General features: G+C 39.8%; 1 protein-coding gene across 2 annotated transcripts in view; it reads right to left on the bottom strand.

The window, feature by feature from the left end:
* LOC122652151 (vacuolar fusion protein MON1 homolog) overlaps positions 1 to 23,599 on the bottom strand; it is a 55,263-nt gene that overhangs the window by 9,465 nt on the left and 22,199 nt on the right. Inside the window, exons 7-8 of one of the 2 annotated variants that reach the window (XM_043845825.1) lie at positions 17,422 to 17,497; positions 6,262 to 6,353 (exon numbers count right to left, since the gene is read on the bottom strand). In XM_043845825.1, the coding sequence (XP_043701760.1) occupies positions 6,262 to 6,353; positions 17,422 to 17,497 (168 nt within the window). Of the gene's footprint in view, positions 1 to 6,261; positions 6,354 to 17,421; positions 17,555 to 23,599 lie in introns of both variants that reach the window. The other variant, XM_043845824.1, reaches the window with a different exon arrangement.

Below are 23,599 nucleotides of genomic sequence, written 5' to 3'. Positions count from 1 at the left end.
GCCCATTTAGGTATATCGTTTGCTGGTCATTGTGCATCACTTGTCTCTACTCCATAGAATCTGGTGCCACTGATCACATGACAGGTTCCTCCAGCCTCTTTCATAAATATTCTCCCACTTCTAACAAGGATGAAGTCAGGGTTGCTGATGGCTCCCTCTCTTCCGTTTCCGAAAAGGGTTCCATTAGTTGCTCCTCATCCATTACATTGTCTTCCGTATTACATACTCCCAATTTTACCACTAACCTTCTGTCTATTAGTATTCTTACTAAAGATCTAAATTGCAAAGTAACCTTTTTTCCCACTCATTGTGTTTTTTAGGAACTGGAAACGGGGTGAACGATTGGATGTGGTAAAGTGCATGGTGGATTGTACTTGCTTGATGATCGTCTTCCTCCAACAACATTAGTTTCTCAATTGTGTCAGCCTTCCTCCTCTGAATTGCACCAATGGCATTTTAGATCAGTAGCGCCTGGTAATCGGACATTGGCTCGAGGCATTTTCTCTACCCCTTCTTACCCTGAAAAAGCAAGGTCACCTTGCATAACCAGATGTTGACCTTCTATCATCGTGGCTGCCTGCCCAATCTGCATCAGTGTAGGCCTTTATCTGAAGATGACTGTGAGGAGAATATAAGATTCCTTCTCCAGGAGAAAACTTCAGGTACCTTATAATTCTGTAGGCTGCCTCCATGTGAGAAGAGTGAGGATCATGCATAAACTGATTTACAACACTTATTGCAAATGCTCTGTCTGGTCAGGTATAGGAAAGATATATCAACCGACCAACTAACCTCTGATAACTACCCTTATCCACAGGGTCACCTTCCTTACTCTTCAAGTGTGAGTTAGGCTCCAAAGGGGTATTGACAGGTTTACACCCAAGCATCCCTGTATCACTCAGAAGGTCAAGAGTATACTTTCTCTGGGAAAGAGATATACCCTTGGCTGAATAGGCAACCTCTATTCCCAAGAAATATCTTAATCGACCCAAATCTTTGACCTCATATTTTGTACCCAAACAATTCTTCAACTTCTGAATTACTTGTGCATCACTCCGTGTGATCACTATGTCATCCACATAGACGATTAGAATTGTGATATGTTGTCCCACCTTCTTCACAAACAACGTGTGGTCAGCATTGCTTTGCTTATAGCCATAAGCAACCATAGCTTTGTGAAAGCGACCAAACCAAGCCTTGGGTGATTGCTTTAGACCATATAAGGCCTTCTTCAACTTGCACACTTTTCCCTGAGTATCTGGAGTAACAAAGCCAGGGGGATCTCCATATAGACATCTTCTTCCAATTCTCCATGCAAGAAAGCATTCTTGACATCGAGCTGTGGGAGATTCCAGCTTTGATTTACTGCATAAGAAATAATAACTCTAACTATGTTCATTTTGCCACAGGGGCAAAGGTCTCTTGGTAGTCGATTCCCTGGGTCAGGGTGAACCTTTTCGCTACCAACCTCACCTTGTATCTCTCCACTGACCCATCTGAATTGTGCTTTACCACAAAGACCCATTTACAACCAACAGGTTTCTTTCCTAGTGGAAGGACCGTCAAATCCCACCTTTTATTTTTCTCCAGGACAAGCATCTCTTCATTTATTGCTTCCTTCCATCTCTGTTCGGCTATTGCTTCCTGCCAATTGTTAGGAATAAAAACATAGGATAATGAAGAAACAAAGGCATGGAATGAAGGAGTTAGAAAATTATAAGCAACGAAATTGGAAATTGGATGATGAGTACAACTCCGCTTTGGTTTCCGAACAGAAAACAACAATGGGTAAATCAAGACTAGGATCAGGAATAGGCTTACCAGAGTGATGACTAGGAGCAGGACTTGGAGCAGCAACTGATTGTGTGGGAGCAGTGGTGGTGGTCTCTTTGTGCCATGTTCCATGAGGAGGGAAGTATGTCCCACGAGAGAAAGTCTTCAACTCTTTTGATTCTCCAGACTCCCCCTGGACTGTAGGCTGCTCATTCTGTCCTTGCTCTTGTTCCTGGCTGGTAATCCCATCTTCTAATTCAATAGACACTTCCTCTATGGTAGGAACATTTACATCCAGGGGGCAATCAAAGGTACATCTTCATCACTTGGAATCTCCCCCTGAAGAGGTACCAGTGGTGCAAAATATGCTTTAGACTCCCGAAAGACAACATCCATAGTCACAAACATTTTCATAGTAGGAGGATGGTAACACTTGTACCCTTTCTGAGTAGCAGAATATCCAAGGAATACACACCGGACCTTTGGGGTCAAATTTCCCATGAGGATGATGGTTTCTTGCGAAGACCACACATCCAAAAACTTTGAGGGGAACAACAAAAGCAGACGATCCCAATAAAACATCCAATGGACAGCGACCATCGATGACCTGGGAAGGAAGTCGGTTGATAAGGTATGTGACTGCAAGGGTGGCATCACCCCATAAACATGCGGGAACAGTCATGGAAAACATAAGAGAGCGAGCAACCTCCCACAAGTGCCTGTTCTTACATTCAGCCACATCGTTCTGAGCCGGAGTATCAACACAGGATGTCTAGTGTATAATCCCATGAGAGTCCAAGTAGGTGCGAAAGGCGCCATCCATGTATTCCTTGCCGTTGTTAGACCGTAAAATCTTCACCTTGGCATCAAATTGAGTTTGAACCATTTTATGAAATAGACGGAAACAAGTAAAAACATCACTCTTGCCATGCATCAAATATACCCATGTGCGACTATAACAATCAATAAAAGTAACAAACCATCTAAAACCATAAGTAGAAACACATCGAGCTGACCCCCACACATGAGAATGTATTAAACCAAAAGGAGTCACACTTCTATTGTCAGAAACAGGGTAAACATTCCTAGTTTGCTTTGCCACAGTGCAAGCATCAAAAGAAAAATTGTTTGGATTACATTGTTTAAATAAACTAGGAAAGAAAGTAGATAAGACACTCAATGGTGGATGCCCCAACTGGCGATGCCACTTATTTAATTCCAGTAATGCAAATGTAGAATCAGAAGAGGATGTCTGAGAGGTCAATGCTGCCGGCTCTGATGCCATGTTGAATTCCGTGAATACTGGTTTGAGTCAGAGTGACTACAACCATTCTTTATTTATAATAAGAGAAGGAACATTCTAGAATAGGTACAAGGACAATATTACCCCTATGACAATTTTACCCTTGAACCCATATTACAATAATATTGATTACAGATAGGAAAAATCTAGTCTCAGCAGAAACCTACCTTCCTTTTCCTCTTGGGAGGGGAAGAATATGCTTCCCTAATTTCATCCCGCTAGATATATACTAATACTAGTCTAACTTCAAACCAAGCTGCACTTGATGTCTTTATGAAGAGATTTATTACATAACTTGGTTTGATTTCTTTTTTTTGGTGAATAAATATATTACCAAACCCCAGGAGGGGGGGGGGTAATATACAGGGAGAAGAGAGAAGAGAGAAGGGGGGAGATACAAAAGCACAAGCCTCAAGCCGTCCTAAGAGGGAGGAGGGGGCTGCAAGAGAGAGCTATCTAAGGCCCAGGAGGCAACAATATGCCTGTTCCTAGGGGTATCCGAGAAGGACCTATGGTGGATGGAGCTGAGATTGGAGGATACATCGAAGGAGATGGCTTTCCAAATCAAGTCGAAGAACCGAGAGTTGGATGTCTATCTCCTAAGATTCCTCTCCATCCAAATGTGGTAAACAGTAGAGCCAAACACAAGCTTCCCAATAGTATTGCAGAAGCTTTGGAAGGTCAGGTCCATCCAAAGCCATTCTCTATCAAAGGGCAAGGGTCTCCTGCAGCGGGGCCAAATGGACATGAGGGCTTTTTTTCCAGATGGTGGATGTGAATGGGAAAGTAAAGAAAAGGTGAGCAGTGTCCTCAGAACCAAAGTACTAAAACTTGGAACTCAACCCTGGGAAAAACCGAGATCTCGGTTGAGTTGGTGCATTTTTTCTTTTTTCAACTCGAAACTTGATTTCGGTGGGTTTTAAATCTAGTTTGGGTCTGAAACTTGGTACTCAACCTATTTTAGGCCATTTAAACACAATGACACTATCAGATTTTGCAAAAACAAAGTCCAAATAGGAGTTTTAGTTAGTGGGAAACTAGGATAGACACTTATTTATGCCTAATATCATTTAATTTAAGTAAATGAAATAGTATTTCATTTACTTAAGATATTATTCATAAATAAGCGACTACCCCCTATTTGAATCCAATAAAAATAGTTAAACTTCAAATTCCAAAAGGTAAAATAGTCAACCCCCCAATTCAAGAACAAAAACTGGATTTTTTACGGTAGATGCAATTTTCAACTTTCTAACGTTGGGGTTTTTCTCAAATCTAAAAATTCCATAAATCTTAATATGGTAAAACATTGCTAAAAACCAAAAGTGCGGTAAAATATTCATTTGTTTTGATGTCCAAAAAAATATCTTCAGTCAGAGCGATTTGACAGCATTCGCGCACACCAAATTAAGTTTGACTAGTACATGACTCCTTCAATGCAAATCAGATTTAAGTAATCTTGGGTTTATTGGAAACCTTTAAAACAAAGCAATCGCTCTGAATGAAAATATTTTTTTGGACATCAAAACAAATGAATATTTTACCGTACTTTTGGTTTTTAGCAATGTTTTACCATATTAAGATTTATGGAATTTTTAGATTTGAGAAAAACCCCAGCATTAGAAAGTTGAAAATCGCAACTACCGCCGAAAATCCAGTTTTTGTTCTTGAACTGGGGTGGGGGGTTGAATTTTTTTCCTTTTGGAATTTGATTTTTTAACTATTTTTATTGGATTCAAATGGGGGGTATTTGCTTATTTATGAATAATATCTTAAGTAAATGAAATACAATTTCATTTATTACTTAAATGCTATTAGGCATAAATACGTGTCTGTCCTGATTTCTGGTATAAATAAGTGCTTGTCCTGAGTTTTGGCATAAAAAAGTGTCTGTAAACCAAGAGATAGGTGTCTGTATACCAAGATTTCCCACCGAGTTCTCGCCCAGATCTCGAGTTCTGGTACTCATATAAAGGACTTTGGGTCGTCAAGATCTCGACCGAGATTTTGCACTTTTTTAACTCGTATGACAACTCGACTCAACATCCCAAAAAAACAAGATCTTGGTCGAGATCTCGCGAGTTCTCGAACCATGCTCAGAACCATTCCAACAAAAGATGCAAGAGAGGGAGGCATGAATGGTACGGTGGAAAAGGAAGGCTTGGGTTGGGAGCATGGTTTGAGGTATCGGATCGGATCGGCCGATTTTGGCTGGATTGGATTGGTATCGGCCGAGACCGATCCCGATACCGATCCGATCCAGCTGTACGGACACGGGTAAAAATGTAAAAAAAATTAAATTTTTTGTAAGAAAACAAGAACACAAGTGTCATATTTGCCCGTGTTTGGGTGATCCCGATCCGATCCGATCCAGCCGATACCGAGATCACGAACCATGGTTGGGCGACAAAGGCTAAGGGTTCTCCAGACCGTGAAGCTATGGCGAGGGATGAGGCTTTTGAACCAGACTAGTTTGAGCCAAGGGACATGGGGGCTGTGGTGGCGAACTAAGTTCTATGCCGATCTAAAGCTAAACAGGCCGTTGGAGGATGGGAGCCAAATAATCTTATCTGCAGAAGCTGGGAGGAGGGGGGGAGGGACGGCCAGATCTGGGAGAGGATAGGGATGTGGGGGGATGGAAGGGACTAGGAGCCAAGGGAAATGATGTGGGAGAGGGGGCGGATTTGGGGATGCCAAAGGAGTAGATCGATCTGGCACCAAGAACATTGTAAAGAATACCAAGAGGGTGCTAGGGGTCAAGCCAAAGGGAAGGGGTTGATTTCATGTGTTTCCACTAAAGCAATGGTGCAAAATGGTTTAAGAACCTTAATATCAATAGGATGTAGGCCTAATGACTGAAACAGTAAAGGGAGGATGGTTTAAAGTAACATATGTTTATCACCAAAAGAATGCATATCCCCTAAGCTTGAAGGATCACTGGATGGAGACCAATGTGTGAAGCCATGAGAGTCAGCTCGACTACTTTCAAGTTCCCATGATACATCCATACATCTATACTAAAGGAACTTTGGAAACATATCATATACGTTAGATCCAACATACAATACAAATGGTAAAAAATAATTCTAGTATGCTTCTATGCAGTGTCTACTTTTTCAAAGCTTTCAAGACAAACTGATAAAAACAAGGTAAAAAATGAATAATCCAAGTGAGCTTCGACTTACCTAAAGGATTCAGAAGACAGGATAAAATTGGAAAGTAGCAGCATATCATCAGGATGAAGGGAAGCTTTTTGTGCACCAACAAGACTGACAACCTGCAAAAGTTAACTTCAGGTCATGTTATATTCTAATCATAAATCAGAAACTACAAAATGATAGGGACATCATGCCACACCATTACCAAAGGCCCTTTGTGCACCAGTACCACAGGCTCAGGAGACTACCACGGAGCTAGTTACTAAGGTTCGATGATGCTTTCAGAGGCTACAGGCTAGCGCGAGGCTGTTTAGACTTCTAGGGTTATTTGTCTTTTTATCTTAGTACTTATGTTAAATAAGTGAAGGGTATTGTAGTATTTTATTTATTTGTTTCTGCAGTTTTGTTTCAGCCCTTGTAACTTAAGTGAGGGTATTTGGGTAATTCCTTTTGTTTTAACTAGGGTAAGGGTATTTTAGGGATATGCATGTTTTTGTTTTCTATGTTGTATTCAGCCACTTTTTGGAATTAACGAATGAATGAAGATTGAAGACAAGAGTGCTGCGTGAAGCTCTCCCTCCCCCTTTTTCACGATTTTTCCTCTCCCTCTCAAGGTACAATTCTATTTCTCTCTCCTCTCTTTTCTCTCTTCTTTCTTTCCCCCTTCCCTGCTGTCGTGATTCCCTTTCCCCCCTGCTGCTGTCGTGAGTCCCTTTCCCCCCTGCCGAAATCCTTTCCCCCCCCCCCGGTCCCTTGCAAACGAAATACCCCAGCCTACATCTCCATCATTCCCCTCCATCTCCCTCTCAACCGAAAATCCTTGTTCCCCATCCTAACCCTACCTCTAACCATCTCAGTCCCATTCCCAGATTTTATTTTGAAAGCCTTAATCCTAAACCAACCTCTACAACCCATCCCTTCTTTAACCTAAGTAAACAGAATTTTATAATTTCGTTTGCTTGATTTTCCCACCCATTTTCAGCCCCAAAACAGTACCTGTTTTGAATAAATTGCATTGTCTAAATATTGGTTTATATTCCTAATGTTCTAATTAGTGGCTTATTAACTTATGTGGACTGTCATGCATGCCTACTGAATCTTTGAATGCAATGCCATGAATCTTCTTACCTAGCCTTGTGGAGCTAACCATATATGTTGCTAGAATTGATTCCTAAGACCTATGGTGTTTATTCATTTGATTTACGTTGATAATTGCTATTAGTAAATTCTGTTATTTATGTCTAATGCTGAATGTGGTGTTGTGCAAGTTCCAGCCCTAGTTTAAGTCCATATTACGGTGTTATAACCAGTGGTCCTGTCCTATTGCGGGATACCATAGCTCCTAGGGTTTGTCCTGCATCACAAAATTCTGTGACATGATGAGGTTTGAGTTTTTAATAACTCAAACTATTGATACTTAAAGAAAGCAGAGGAGCTGATAAGGTTGCAGTTTGGATGGTAGGTATATAAGTAGATAGAATATGGGATGATTGGTCAAGTTTCTACAGGAATATTTTAGTGTTTCAATATGTAGCTGGTAATCCACTAACTAGTTTGCAGATGTTTCAACTTAAAAGCATTTTGCAACTAGATAAAAAGCCAAATACTAGAATGGTTGAGAAGTAACAAGCAAGGTTCCTGAAAGAGTAGTAAAGTTGCACAAATTGAGAGTATATGGAGTAGGGGTGGCAATTTCCAATATGGCCCGCCAACCCAAAACAAAAACGAACTGAATAACAGGGTTAATTCGACACAACCAAAATTTGAAACGACACGATATGACACAGTGGTAGTGTTAAGGTTGAGGGTGTTAGAGATGTTTGGCCCGTTCGACACGGAAACTTTTTCAAAATTAGAATCTAAAATTATATATTATGTCCATATAATGGAGCAGTGAGGAGTGTAAGAACTGTAGGGGGACAAAGTAGTGAATTCTCAATTACAACTGGGTTACATCAAGGATCAGCTTTAAGCCCTTATTTGTTTGCGTTTATCATGGATGATTTAACCATAGACATTCAAGATGAGGTTCCTTGGTGTATGCTTTTTACTGACGATATTGTTTTGGTGGATGAGACAAAAGCAGGGATTAACGCCAAATTAGAGTTATGGAGATCAACCTTGGAATCAAAAGGTTTTAAGATAAGTAGAACGAAGACGGGGTATATGGTGTGTAACTTTGGTTCCAGTAGGACGTGTAATGAGGTGGTGAAACGTGATGAGAGGGAAATTCCGCAAAGTGATTATTTTAGATATCTTGGCTCAATCATAAATAAAGAAAGTGATTTAGAGGATGATGTTTCACAGAGAATTTAAATAGGATGGATGAAGTGGAGAGGTGCGTCCGGAGTGTTGTGTGATCGACGTATTCCTTTAAATTTAAAGGAAATTTTTTATAGGATAGACATACAACCGGCTATGATGTATGGTGCGGAATGTTGGGCAGTTAAGAAGCATCATATAGATAAACTCAATGTAGTGGAGATGAGGATGTTGAGATGGATGAGTGGAGAAACTAGGAAGGGTAAAGTAAGGAATGATCATATTAGAGCTGGGTTGGAAGTAGCCTAGATACGTGATAAGCCAAGAGAAAGTCGTTTGAGGTGGCATGGCCATGTTCAGCAGAGGCCTTTGGATGCTCCAACACGGAGTAATTTGATTCAGATTGAAGGAACGAAAAGAGCCAGGGGCAGACCTAGAATGACCTTAGGAGAAGTGGTGAGGAAAGACATGCATAGCTTAGGGCTGGTTTCAAATATGACCTCGAATAGGATCCATGTAGCTGACCCCATTTAGTTGGGATAAGGCTGAGTAGTTGTTGTTGTTGTACATATAATACCTAAACATTGTTGAAATGTGTAACATGGTGTTCTAATTACGTATTTTTATGCATAATAAGCTTGGACCTTGAGGCTTTTGTTGTTATTCTTAAGGAAGTTCTAACTATACTTGACCAAAAACAACTCATATGCCATGAATTTAATATAACTCAAAATTACCCATTGACCAAAAATTAATATTATACTGAGATAAAATGTCATTGTGGGCTAAGAAGACACAAACCATTAATAAACAGGCAGTTTTACAGTTAGGATACCTTGACACAATTAAAAAACAGGCCGGGTTAGGGTTAAGGCAATTTCGACACAACTCAAAAATTGAAAATGACATAACCAGAATATGGCCCAACATGACCCATTGCCACCCCTAATATGAAATCAAGCTAACAAGAAAGACGCAATGGGAAAACCACACAATCAAGAGGCAGACATTAAAAACAAATTTCTTTAACTGGTAAGTAATGAAAATACAAGAGTTTATGTCAAATGGTACAATTATCCTTATTGGACTACCTATGATGCCTGGATGCCTGTAGATGACCACATTACTGGTATCCTGCAGGTACAATTACATTGAGTTACCAAATTCAATGTCTGAAACATGTAATCTTAATACTACCCGACTTTTTTCCTTGGCATATTATCTTTTCACTAATCTTTACTATTTCTTTTTAATTAGATACAAAAACAATGTACATTCATTTCTCACATGATGCACTTACAGTTGAAACCATATCCCACCAAAACCCCAACCGGGGGAAAAAAAAAAACCTTCCAGCTATACATGATGTATTTATCCCAACAGACAAAAGAAAATGTAAAAAAAAATCATAGAGAAAGGAAACCAAGCAGGAAGTAAAACAACTCCTATTTATCCCAACAATTTTTTTACAAGCCAAAGCCAATATACATCTGCCAATATCACCATACATTCTGGGGAAAAATCTAAGATTGCCTTCAAATGTCCTTCTATTCCTCTCCTTCCTAGGGGTGTAAATGAATAGCCAAAATCCGTTTCCGTATCCGTGTCCGTATCGGTTTAGCACTATCCGAATCTGTCCGAAAGCTAAACGGATGCGGATATGGATAGGCTATGGCTATCCGAAAAGCTATATTTACATGTAAACGGATAAAATATCCGATCTGTATCCGTGTTCGTATCCGTTTAGCACTATCCGAATCAGTCCAATAGCTAATTGGATGCGGATGTGGATATAGCACTATCCGAGCTGAATCCGATCCGTTTACAGCCCTACTCCTTCCACAGTCCTAAGGCAACAATATATGGTAGTAAATTCCACAGAGCATTACCAATAATATTTATGTCTTGGATTTCATATGTATAGAATTATTACCATTCTATTGTATATTGTTATTATTATTATTAAATTGATTATTGATATTTTATACGAGACAAAAAAAAGGTTTCGACTACATAAGGTAGAGAGATTGGTATCGAAAATTGCTATTCTTGCTTGCATGCGGATAGCAGGCCAACAGCGATATCGGCTTCTTTGCTCCATATGGGCGCAGCACTAATACTAGGCCGCCTTCCGTTACTATTCAAACTTTCCTCTAACACTGCCTTCTCCAAATGGACTCTTGGGCCACTGCATGAATAATTTATTGCTATCTTTAGGCCAAGTCATATGCACACCAAACAGGCCAAAGTAGTACACCCAAACTTGACTGCCAAACCGCAACTTTAACACCCCCTCCAGCAAAAAAACATCTCAAAAAACGAAAAAGAGGAGAGCTTCAGAGTTCAGACACCTCATGATCTAAACCGTAATAAAAACTATAAGCTAGGTGCTTGCCCATTTAATTGAGATTACCTAGGATCAATACCTTGTCTTCAGCATATTCGTGTATAAGCTCCACATAATTTTTATAATTCTTTTTTCATTTTATGCATATGCAAGTTACTTATTTAATTCCCAGACTTCTGGTCTATCATGTTTGCACGCCAATTCTAAGCAACATTCTTAGCTTTCTACTACTCTGTTTTCCAACCTAAAACTTTGTTCAGTTTCATACTGTGGCATAGAACAGTACAAATATGTAACAATCAATTAGATAAAATGCAACAGTCTTTCAAATTTCTGAAAATTGGGAATCCTATCCCTTTTATCATCACACCCCGAGAAAGGAAAAAAGGGAGGAGAGAAAAAGAAGACCCGATAACACAACTAGATTAAAAACATAGATTTTGCTCAACTATGGAAGTGGTGAAGATATAGACAATACAGAAAGTAACTGAAACTTTAACAAAAGTCAAATAGTTTATGAAATGGAAAACATGGTTTAAATATTGAGACCATGCGGTCAAACCAGCAGTAACCAATCCAGAAACCACACAAGAGCATGGGAGGTTTTTGAAATTGGGCTGCCACTCCAAGAACACACCTCCTTGGTCTGCCAGTCTGCTGAGGACTCCAATAGTATCACGTGGAAGCCAGAATCTCTCTCTCTCTGTCTCTCTCAGGGTCAACAGAGAGCAGGTGAGTTTGAATGCCAATATAAGTCGAAAACTCAGTTAGATAGCTTAGGGGGTTCATAAATCATGAAACCTATATTTAATTTACCTTACGTTTGTACGTTATTTGTACTTACATTTATACAGTCAAAATTGTGTACTTATAGGCTCATGCTCATCCATAAATGTATAGGAACATTCGTGTGTCTGAAAACCATAATATAAAAGGAAATGACAAGAAATTGAAGCCTCCCTAGGATCCATCCACGGTTCCTGAGACATAAGATATGATGTGGGAAGGTGGGGATAGAGTGAGGCTATGGTAAGATAGGTGGTTACAAGAGGAGGCTTTCCAAGAAAGGTTCCCTAGGCAGTATGCACTGATTAGAGAGAAGCAAAAAAGATTAGGGAGTATGTCTTCGGGGGGGGGGGGGGGGGAAGGAGTCCAAAAACAAAAAGATTAGGGAGTATAGGTCCTCAGGGGAGGGGGGGGGGAGAGGAAGGAGTCCAATAGGTTTTTGGTTTCAGGAGACAATTGAGGGATGTGGAATTGGAGGAAATAACTGACATTCTTGTTTGTCTACATGATATCTTCCTCAATGAGAATGAACCAAATTGGAGGAAATAACTGACTTCTTTTTATCCTCTCTCCCTCCCCTGATGCCTGATGGAGGAAAGAGAACAGAAAAAAATAATCATCAACCTTTTGTGGACCCGGGTTCCCTTCTTGGTTGTGATTGAGAACCCAGACTTCACCAAAGTATAAGAGCTTGATCTGGAAGACTTGTCTCGAAAAGGTGAACACATGCGAAATGTAACAGAAACAGCAATGGAACAGGTCCCTCTTGCCTCAATGAGTTTGATTTATTCACATTGGTGAAGGAGGTATGGCACCACTTCTAAGGGATTCTGACGTGTGCTGAACAGCCCCTTTGGACCTATCAGATTTGGCTTATTCTTGGGGTTCTATTCCTCTTGGCTCTAGGGGAAAGATCAAGTGGAGATCTACAATCATGGAGATCCTATAAATTATATGGGAAGAAAGAAATAATCTGGTCTTTGGGAAGAAGAAGAGAAGAGCAAGCACGGTTTGTGATAATAAGGGATAGGACATCACATTGTCCTTCTAACAAGGAGAGATTTGAAGGTCTTTCTTTTGACTGCATAATGTAAGAAAGGGAAAGGTGGTACCATCCAATCTTTTCATTGGGAGGTGGCGAGACATGAATGGAGGGCTCCAACCTCATCAGTGAAAAATAAATTTTGATGGAAGCAGCTAGGATAATCCACGTTCATCCAGAACTGTGTGTAATTGTGTCTACACTCTACAGAGATCATTCTGGAAATATTGTTGGTATTAACTGGTCCCATTGGAAGGGGAACCTAATGCAGCCAATCATACAAGAACTGTCAGCTTTAGCATCAAAGGGTTCGACTCATCATATCATTGAAAGAGAATTGTCATTAGTGATAAAATGGCTGTCCACTGCACAGGTTTCTTGGAAGCTAGCACATCTGATATGGAGAGCAAAGTCACTATGCAATCAGGATAACAACTCATTAATCGATTTCCAATCACCTAAGGGTTAGGGAAAACCAAAAGCGAATCTAGAACCGCAGGCAAGGTAGAATAATTCAGACTGGAGAAAACCAGATAACAGAATCAAAACTAGTCTGATCTGATTCAAACCTTGGTTGAATGGTCTAATAAGGATGAGGAACAACACATCCAACTTTGATTCAAATCGAATGGCCAAATCTCAAGTTATCATGCAGTAACAAAAATAGCAAGTTACCAAAATAGAAGTCTAGATTTACTAACACATAGAACTAGCAACTAGAACCCAAAATAGTAAGTCGAACTTAAATAGAAACAAAAATCATATTTGGAAACTCGAGTGGACAGAAAATAGCAAGTTCAGCAGTTAGAAATTTGCGAAAATAGCAATTGAATGGAGACTGTAGTACTGAACAGAACCCAAAGCATTGATAGAGAATTGTAGACAGAAATAGGGATCGATCATCGATGGACAGAATTAAAAACTCTACCAGCACTAAGATCTGATATGAAAACTGAGAAACAAGTGAAACAATAGTTAGTTAACAAATTAGAAACTTAGAAGAACGAAACAGAATCGACAAAACTGATGTGCGCAAGAATGAAAACAGAAATCTCTTAATCGAATGGAGGAAAGGAAAGAAAAAAAGATATGACCTTGGAATCACCACCAATCAACCTGCTGATTCACTACAACAGGGCTGGAACTGAATCACCACAGAACAATTGGGTAAAAGCCATTTCCATTCACTCCTAAATTCATTTTAGGCTGTGAGACCCTAACATGCTAATATAATGTGCTGTAAAAACTAAAACAAAATAGAAAGTACTAGAAATTAGAAACTAGAGGCCAATCTCGTGTTGATGTAGGCCAAGCTCAAAAGGCAAAGAAAATGGGAATAGAAGAAGGAAATAGGAAATATTTCATTAACAAGCAAGAGCCCATTTGGTAACACTTCGGAATAACGTTTCTGGTGTGTACCTTTTTGAGAAACATCAAAAACCTTGTTTCTCAATTTTTAAAACGTTTTCATTGAAACAAAAAGAGGGATTCTCCAAACTTGTGCCCGATAATTTCAGCTCTCCTCTCCAAAAGCTCACAGCCGTCGTCTTCCCTACTGATATCCAGCGAAGGCATCGCCTAGGTAGATCGAAGCTCTCCATTAATGCTTCCTATGCTTCTGTGAGATCCTTCGGCGAACTCAGGTAAGCCCTATGTCTTCTTCTTCTATTACTCATCTTCTTTTTAGTACTTCTTTTTTTCTTGCGATTTAGGTCTGACTTATAGTCTTATACTTAAATATTGTATTTTGATTTTGCAGAAACCCAAAATCCAAGACATTGATCGTCTTCCCTAACAATAAAGTCCATAGATCTCATCTCCAAGACCAATCCAAGCTCGAGGTCACATCTTCTTACCTCTCATAGGCCAATCGAAGCTCCACAGGTAAAAGCCCTCTAGGTTTACTCATGCTTCCTCATCTTCGTCTTCTTCTTCCTTATTTTTTTTTTCTTCCAATTTAGGTATGTGCTAATCAAATTTCCTCTAAAAAATCTTACTTTTTTTGCTTTTTTTTCTTCCGATCTGGATCTCTGTTTGTTTTGTAAAATAGTCCTTGTTGCTGATCCAGGTCAGCATTCTTCTTCCCAACCCAAGTTCTATCTTTTGAATTATAATGTGTGGAAGCCGGAAGGAAAGCAAAATGCCAAAATCTTTCTTAGTTTTTCGGTTTCAGAATCAATAATCTGTTTTTTAGTTACCAAACTCTGTCTTTGTTGTTCCTTACGTCCTTTTTCCTTCTGTTTCTGTTTGATGATGATAATCATCAAGGAGAAAATGGAAGAACTCAAGTGGGTATTTATTTATTTACCATTAAAACCCATATCGTTGTTGTGACCAGGAGAAGATTGATTTCGTTTGTAGTGGTTGCCCCAACCGGAAAACGATTACAGGAATTGAAGAAATAGAATCCCTGGTATACCATGTTCTCAGTTTCTGAAATATTATGAACTATCTGTTCCTGGTGGATACAGAAATGATATATTGGCTGCAGGAGTGTCTGTTTATCTGGGTTTTCCATGGAGTAGAGGTTCTGGTATATAGAGGTCAAATATTAGCAGAAGATAGTAATCGTCTGCAATTGGGTCAATGGAGACGCCACGCAGGAAGAAATTGACTAAACAATTGACTGGGAAACGTGAGGATACACCCCCGCATTCAGCAGCACAGGCAGGGAACCTATCCGTGGTTATGGAAATTCTCACCGGGACCGGAGAGGAAGCCCTGAAGTAATTGCTGTTGAAACAGAATCAATAAGGAGAAACAGCACTTTATGTGGCTGCTGAATATGGTTATGTTGATGTGGTGGAGATGATGATCAAGTACTATGATATTGTATCTGCAAGCATCAAAGCCAGGAAAGGTTATGATGTATTTCACACTGTCTATGACTGTTGATCTATCAAATACCACAGCTTTGCATTCAGCTGCAGCGCAAGGCCACATTGAGATGGTAAATTTCCTCTGGGAGTAAAGTAGTAACCGAGCCACCATAGCAAAAAGCATTGCGAAAACCTCCCTGCATTCTGCGGCAAGGAATGGGCATTTGGAAGTAGTGAAGGCACTTCTAAGTAAAGAACCTGGGATTGCTGGAAGGAATGACAAGAAGGGGCAAACAGCTCTCCATATGGCAGTGAAAGGACTTAAACTTGAGCTGGTGGAGGAGCTTATCAAGACAGACCCTTCTTTGATCAACATGTTTGACACCAAGGGCAAATGCATGAATTTTTTTTTTTTCACTAGGTTTAAAATTTAGTGTGAGAAGGAATTCCGGATATTGTCATTAATTTTGGATGGTCATACATGATCATAGTGGATGTTTCATCTTAACTTAAAGTAAGTTTAGTCAAGTAATGGCATTTTTGTAATAATCCATTAATTTGGTAAAAAGTATTTCAGAACAGGTTTTACCAAACAGAATTGTGTTGTTTTTTTGTTTTAAAAAACGTCTCTGGAACAAGTTTACCAAACATCATTGTAGAGGCCAAAAACATGTTTTCAAAGCGGAAACAAAAAAAAAAATAAAAATTGATAAAGGTAAAAAACAACGTTTCTGGAACAGAAGCGTTATCAAATGGGCTCTAATAAGCAAACAAGATACAAAGATAACTTGGGACTCACTCAACCCAACAAGAAGAGGAACTTGAAGTTCATACATAATAATAGGGTTCAAAGCTACCTTCACATGGATTAACATTACATATATAAAGAGGAAGAAAAAAAAGAGGTTGGAGGAGCTAGCCGTTGGGGATTTTGAGGACCATTAATTGCCAACATACAAAAGAAGAATTTAAAAGTGAAAAGAGACGTTGGGAGTGGTGGTGGGAAAATAGACGTTGGGGTATGGTCAAAGGGAATAGACGCTGGAACATGGGGAAATGTATGGGCATTAAATGCCTATCAGCCATCACCCTATCACGTGTACCTAGACGAGGCCCATAATATCGGCCCATTAAAACAACTTTCACAATAAATAACACAAAAGTAAAGTGCCCAAAGCCCTTATTGGCCTTGAAATTAAGCCCACTTAGGGACAAACGAGCTGGGTGACCCAGATCTGAACCAAAACTTGAGCCCAGGTTCAGTTAAACCAGAAAACTGATTCAAACCAAGAACCACAAGACTAGAATAGGCCCTGGTCTTCATGCTGACAATCTGCATCACTCATTCTCTTGAGGCCTAGAACTGCAAACTTCTTAGCAAACGCATTAGCTAGAGAAGGGGTCAAGAGATAAATATTATACACTGAAGTACTGAACCATATCCAATTGTGCAGTGACAAGGTATCAAGGTATCTGTTTTTCTCTTGCCTTCTTAGAGGGTAAGTTTTTGTGTTTGGGCAACATCTTGTAGATAATGGATATCTAATTATAATAGTACAGTATTCATGGCAATATTCCAAATGAAAGTTTGTTGTTCTGCCAAAAAAATAACAAGAAATTGAAGCAATTTCAGAAACATCTATAATTCACGGTGCATGTGTTACACGGATTCTAACAGAATATATTATATATTGTAGCACTTTAGCTTCACATTTATGAAAATATGATTCAAATTGAATCAGATAAAGCATGTGCACTAATTGAATGGTCAATTCTCTAAATTCAAACTGACAAACTGAAAGAATTTCAAATAATCCAACATAGTTTGACTTCGGAATTTGGATTTCCCAGGACCAAGTAAAATGATGAAATGCCATTTCTCATGGGTGTAAATATGTAATTGCCTCTTTAACTAAAGTATAAAGACAAACCTTGTGCTTACACATTAATATTGCAAAAAGAACCCCAGATTCAGCAACATCTTGCAGTATAGCACCTGCTGCTTGCCTTGTTGGGTATGCAAGAGGGAGGCAAGTGTAAGCATGAAGAAATGTAGCAGGGTTCCTAAAATCAAATTAATGAAATGGGATTAGCAGCACCATCCAACTGAGAAGAAATTGAGGTATCATATATAGTATATTTTCAGAGGCAAATAAACTATTGATTTAATAAATCATAGTTGCAGACATAGTTGTGCCTTGCATCCAGGCACCTTGGTCACCTTGCGTCCAGGCCCCCTCCAACACCTTGGGTCGCCTAGACCCCGTGACAACTATGGTTGCAAAATTCCCTTCCCAACCAACAAGTTACAAATCAATAGTTATTTCTCAACTCAATCCAAAGCAATTCATGTATCGGGTGGCTATGGTGAACCAAGTAATTAGTGTTCTTGCTATAACTGAAGACCCTATCACCCAACATTAGTTATAACTTGTAACAAACATTAATGAATTGAACAAATAGACTTGCATAACTTATTGAACATGTCAACCTAGAGACAAACTTGAACATCAAAAAATTAAATTAAGAACATGAGACAAGTGTAATAGGATCTTCCAAAATCTCTCTTTTTTTTTTTGTGTGCGTGTATATGTGTAACAGAAGGTGTGCCTCTAGAAAGAATAGAATTTAGGAATGAAGCAGGCAAGACCTGCAAGAACTGGTAACAGAGCAGGAAGACCATTGAAACTGTTTGCCTGCTCCGCCCCATCTAGCTGGACCACTAGAAAAGAAATGTCTGCCCTAACAACTGCGATGCTAGATATACTAGCTTTAAACTCATCCAAAGATTCCCTAATGTGACAATGTACTGAACTTGTAAACCAGTACCTATAACTCTATAAGAGAATATGAAGGGTGAACACGATGGAGATGGAGAAGAGCGAGAGAGGGCTAGAACTTGATTGGATTACAATAGCCCTATCGTGGTCTAGCTCCTTATATAATATCAAGTCATCAACTCTTAGTAGGAATCCTACTAAGAGCCTAAGGCCTGATTTGGTATGATTTCTATTTCAATTTCATGAGGTGATTTCTATTAAAAAATTGTTTGGTTTGCTTTTTGCACTTTATTTCAGTGAAATAGAAATCAAATGGAATAGAAATTCTGAAATAGTTGAGTTTCACTCTTGCTTTTTAATGAGCACATGATTAATTTGACGAGAAAAACAGTAATTTCACGTTAAAAATAAAACACCAGCCTTCCTCTTCTCCTGATGGTCTCACTACCACCATGCCCCCACCACAATGCCACCACCACCTTCCCTGTCCCAGCCCTGGCCCTGGCCCCATTCCTGCCTCCGCCCCCGCCACCACCACCCTCTCCCAAAGAAATATAGAGAATCTACTCTTAGAAATTGAATTACCAAATGGATTTCTTATTCTTGAAATATTTTAGATTGATACAACCAAAAGAATTTCAATTTCTTGACCAAAAATCTATTTGTTGACTATTTCATTAACTCAATCCAAAATTGAAATAGAAATCATACCAAACCTGGCCTAAGTCTAATTACAATAAACAGGACTAACTAGAAAAGAAAATAACAACCAAACAACTAATCTAATCTAGTTACAATTTGAACACTATCCCACGGTAAACCATACACCACATTACCCATGATACACTTTAACACCCCCCCTCAAGCTGGAGCCTATATATCCTAGGCTCCAGCTTCGAACAACAAAGATATACATAACCAACAGAACCCAACTTCAACAGATACTCATATGTAGAAGCCAGCAGTCAGCAACACCAACTTCCAATCGCAACACAATCATAAGCACATCAGCCATTAGTACAACAGTGAAGAAAAATCTTCGTGTAGAATAAATCCATAACAACAATGAGCAAAATAAGCAGTAGAGAATATCAATCGTAAGCCGAAACATCATAACAGCAACATCATAAGCCCTTCTCAAGGAAGGCAAGTAGTAATCTTCACAAAGAAGACAAATAAAGTGCAGCATAGGTCAAATGCAAAGCCCGAGATATCCAAATTTGCACTGACCAGATGCTTATTTCTCCGATGGCCAAATGCAAAGCCCTCAAGCTTACTCATTTGGCCTTTGCTGATGACTTGATGTTTTTCTCTAAGGCCTCGATCAGCTCGCTTGAGTCTATTTTGCTTTGTCTACAGCATTTTCATGATCTCTCAGGTTTGCGCATTATTTCGGCCAAGTCTCTGCTGTTCTTTGCGGGGGTGCCAGAGTCAGATAAATCTGCCTTCTTGGAAAAATCTGGTTTCCTTGAAGGTCATCTTCCAATCAAATACCTAGGCCTTCCTCTGATTCCGGCAAGGCTTTCAGCTCATCACTGCACCCCAATGCTTGATCTTATCAGGAAGAGGCTCCAGCTTTGGAAGGGTAAGCTTCTATCCTATGCTGGCAGATTGGTTCTCATCAAATCAGTACTGGAATCGTCCTATATTTATTGGTCTGGCATTTTTGGGCTCCTCCAATCAGTTATTAAATCTCTGGAGTCTCTCATGGCCTCTTTTCTTTGGAAGGGCAATGAATCAGCTAGATTCCTCCATCCTATCAGCTGGGCCGCCGTGTGTCTCCCAAAAAAAAGAGGTTGTCTAGGTATTCGTAGAATAAAAGAGGTGAACTCAGCAGGTATCATCAAGCTCATTTGGAAGATAGCCTCCAAGCAGAAAAGTATATGGGTTGACTGGTTATACTCAGGTCTGCTCCACCAAGACTCTATCTGGTCTGCCTCAACCTTATTTGATGCCTCTTGGGTCTGGCGTAAGATTCTTGCTAGTCGTCATCTGGTCCTCCAAGTCATTCGCTCCAGCATTGGTGATGGCCTTTCCTCTTACTTGTGGTTGGATCACTGGCACCCTATGGGAATTCTCTTACACTTGGTCACCCCGAGAACCATTTATGCTTCAGGTCTCAACAGGCTTTCTTTAGTGGCTGATAACATTGACCAAGCTGACTGGGCTCCCCCTTTTTCTTCCTCTACCGCCCTTGGCCTTATCTGGCATGAGCTCCATACTATTCCCAGAAGGCCTACCCCTAGAGGTGACTGTGTTACTTGGAAGACAAACAATTCATGCTCTTTCTCTTCTAAGGCTGCCTGGAATCTTATTAGGCTGCACGGTCAGTTGGTCCTGTGGCGCAAGCTTCTTTGGTTCAAGCATCACATCCCTCGGTACTGCTTCACAGCTTGGAGAATTTTCAACAATTGCTTACCTACTCAGTCTTTTCTTCGGGCTAGACAGATCCCTGTCTCTACGGCTTGTTGTCTCTGTTGGAATGGTACTGAAGACTTGGATCATCTCTTCTTCGATTGCCCTACTGCTGCTGCCATCTGGAAAGGAATCTTGTCCAAGTGCTGGCCTGCCCACAGAAGGATCCTCCCTTTCTCAAGGGAATGGATCTGGATCGACATGACCTTCGCTGGTCACTCTATTGGCGACTCTGTTGGCAAATTAGCTTTTTGTGCAACTCTCAACCACATTTGGATGGAGCGCAATGTCAGGAAATGGACCTCCAACTCTCGCTCCTATCAGAAGATTTGGGACTCCATTTCCTTTGAAATTAAAGCAAAGTTATCGCTAGCTCCTCCTTCTAGTTGTAATGACACCCCAAGGAACAGGCTAATTGTTGATTCTTGGGGTCTCTCAAATGTTGCTTTTGTTGCTACAGCCGGCTCCCAGCTAAGCTAGGGTCAGGCTTTTTATTTTTCTTTCCTCCCCTCGGGGCCCCTTGTTTTCTCTTCTCTTTTGGTAATGAAATTCTTATTCATCCAAAAAAAAAAAAAAAGTGCAGCATAGGTCAGATTGCCTCGGAAGACGTTGATCATCTCTTCTTCAATTGCCCATTCTCCTCCTCAATTTGGGCAGGAGTTTTAGAGTGTTGTTGGCCTAGGAGGCGAAGAATTCTTCCCTTCAATAGAGAGTGGGTTTGGGTGGACATGTCTTTCACCGCAAATTCTTTTGTGATACGATTGGGAAGCTTGCTTTTGGTACGACCATCTCTTCTATTTGGATGGAACGCAATATTAGAAAATGGACCTCCAACTCAAGAACTCTCCGTCAAATTTAGGATTCCATCTTTTTTGATGGAATCAGCAAAGTTCCTAGGACCCTGTTACGTACTCTATTTTATCTTATTTAATAATTATTTATTTATTGGAAAGTTAATTAGGGAGTTATTGTAAGTGGGAGATTTAGGAGAAGTTTTAGGAGTTGGGTAAAAGGAGTGGGATGTGGGAACTATTCTTTAAGAGTTAGTTATTGGATGTGGGTAGGTTTCTATAAATTAGAAGGATAATGTAACGGGTTTTTTATGAATGAAATATTTGCGTAAAGCATTGGAGGTCGTTCCCTCGAAAGAACATTTGGAGGTCTTCCCCCTCGAAGTGGGTTTCTTCCCTATTCTCTCTCTATCTTTAACTATTGTTTCTCCCTTTTATTTATTTTATTTTTAGAATTATCTTGCACGTAACAAATGGTATCAGAGCCAGTTGATCCTACGGCTATGGGTACGAAGATTGAGATCATTGATGTCATGCGTTCATCCATTCGGGACATGATGACAATCTCCAACGAGGTGGTTAAAGTTTATCAACGTGTTCAACAAAGTTTGGCGGAGTTGAGGAAGGAGATAAAGAAATTGCGGGAAGATACGGTGGTCAATGCAATTAAGACTCAAGCTATAACGGTGCACCCAGAGCAGCCAAAGAAGAAGGAAAAGAAGAAAAAGAAAAAGAATAAGAATAAGGAAGCGACGAAGAAAGAGACGAAGAGGAAGAAGACAAGAGATCCCAATTGCAAATCATATACCACATCCTCCAAAGCAATACGGTTGACACATCGTGAGATGCCTACTTCATCAATTGGGATTTTCCCTATCAAGATCTGGGATCCGGGTGAAATAATTTTTATTTGTTATTTGGTCTTGAGGACAAGACCAATTTTAGGGGGAAGAATTGTTACGTACTCTATTTTATCTTATTTAATAATTATTTATTTATTGGAAAGTTAATTAGGGAGTTATTGTACGTGGGAGATTTAGGAGAAGTTTTAGGAGTTGGGTAAAGGGAGTTGGATGTGGGAAGTGGGAACTATTCTTTAGGAGTTAGTTATTGGATGCGGGTAGGTTTCTATAAATTAGAAGGATAATGTAATGGGTTTTTTATGAATGAAATATTTGCGTAAAGCATTGGAGGTCGCTCCCTCGAAAGAACATTTGGAGGTCTTCCCCCCTCGAAGTGGGTTTCTTCCCTATTCTCTCTCTATCTTTATCTATTGTTTCTCCCTTTAATTTATTTTATTTTTAGAATTATCTTGCACGTAACAGACCCCCCTCTACTTATATTACCTCCCCGAGGAATAAGCATATTATTGTCGCCTGGGGCCCATAGTTTAAGATCTCGGCGAGATCTCACTTTTATCTCGATTTCGTAGCATCTTGAGTCGAGATGACAAGCGATACAAAATTAATACCATATCTCGCTCGAGATCTCGGTATCTCGCTGAAATCTCGAGCAATTTCTCGTTTCGGTTCGACTCGGTCAAACCAGAAAGCTCATAATGCACCATAACTCGACGAGATCTAGACTCGCTCTCGCCTCTCTTGCCTGTCTCGCCTCTGTGAAGGGGAAACTCCATCTTTGGGTCATTTTTTTCATTTCTTTTGGCAAATCACACCTCCAACACCTCATCAAAGCTTGATTCCTTGAAGATTGAAGCTGTTAATCTCCTCCAAGCTGCATCTCAGGAACCTAACATTGCGTTTGGTTGCGTAAATCTATGGATGTTACATCTGCGGACGGATGAGTCTCAACTTTTTTAACCGTTTGGTTGGAAAAACGGATTTAAATCTTGAGATTCACCAAATCTTAAGATTCAATATTTTAGCCTAAAAGGCTGAATCTCAAGATTTTACCACATGAGGTAAAATCTAGAGATTCATGTTTTTTCATTTCTTGAGATTCACATATTATCAAGAGAGGAGAGACCAAATCGCGGAGCTCCATCCTCACCTGTTTTATTCTCTTTGCTCACGGCTTCTCTGTATATCGTATGTCGAAGGAAGCTCTTAAGGCCGTCTTTGTCTTGGTTGGTTTTTAAGTCTTCAAAGTTTAAATCTGAAGCA

Source organism: Telopea speciosissima, chromosome 2 (assembly GCF_018873765.1).
Source record: "Telopea speciosissima isolate NSW1024214 ecotype Mountain lineage chromosome 2, Tspe_v1, whole genome shotgun sequence".
NCBI classification, from domain to species: Eukaryota; Viridiplantae; Streptophyta; class Magnoliopsida; order Proteales; family Proteaceae; genus Telopea; species Telopea speciosissima.
Note: the sequence above shows the minus strand (reverse complement) of the source record. Positions and strands in the feature narration are given on the sequence as shown.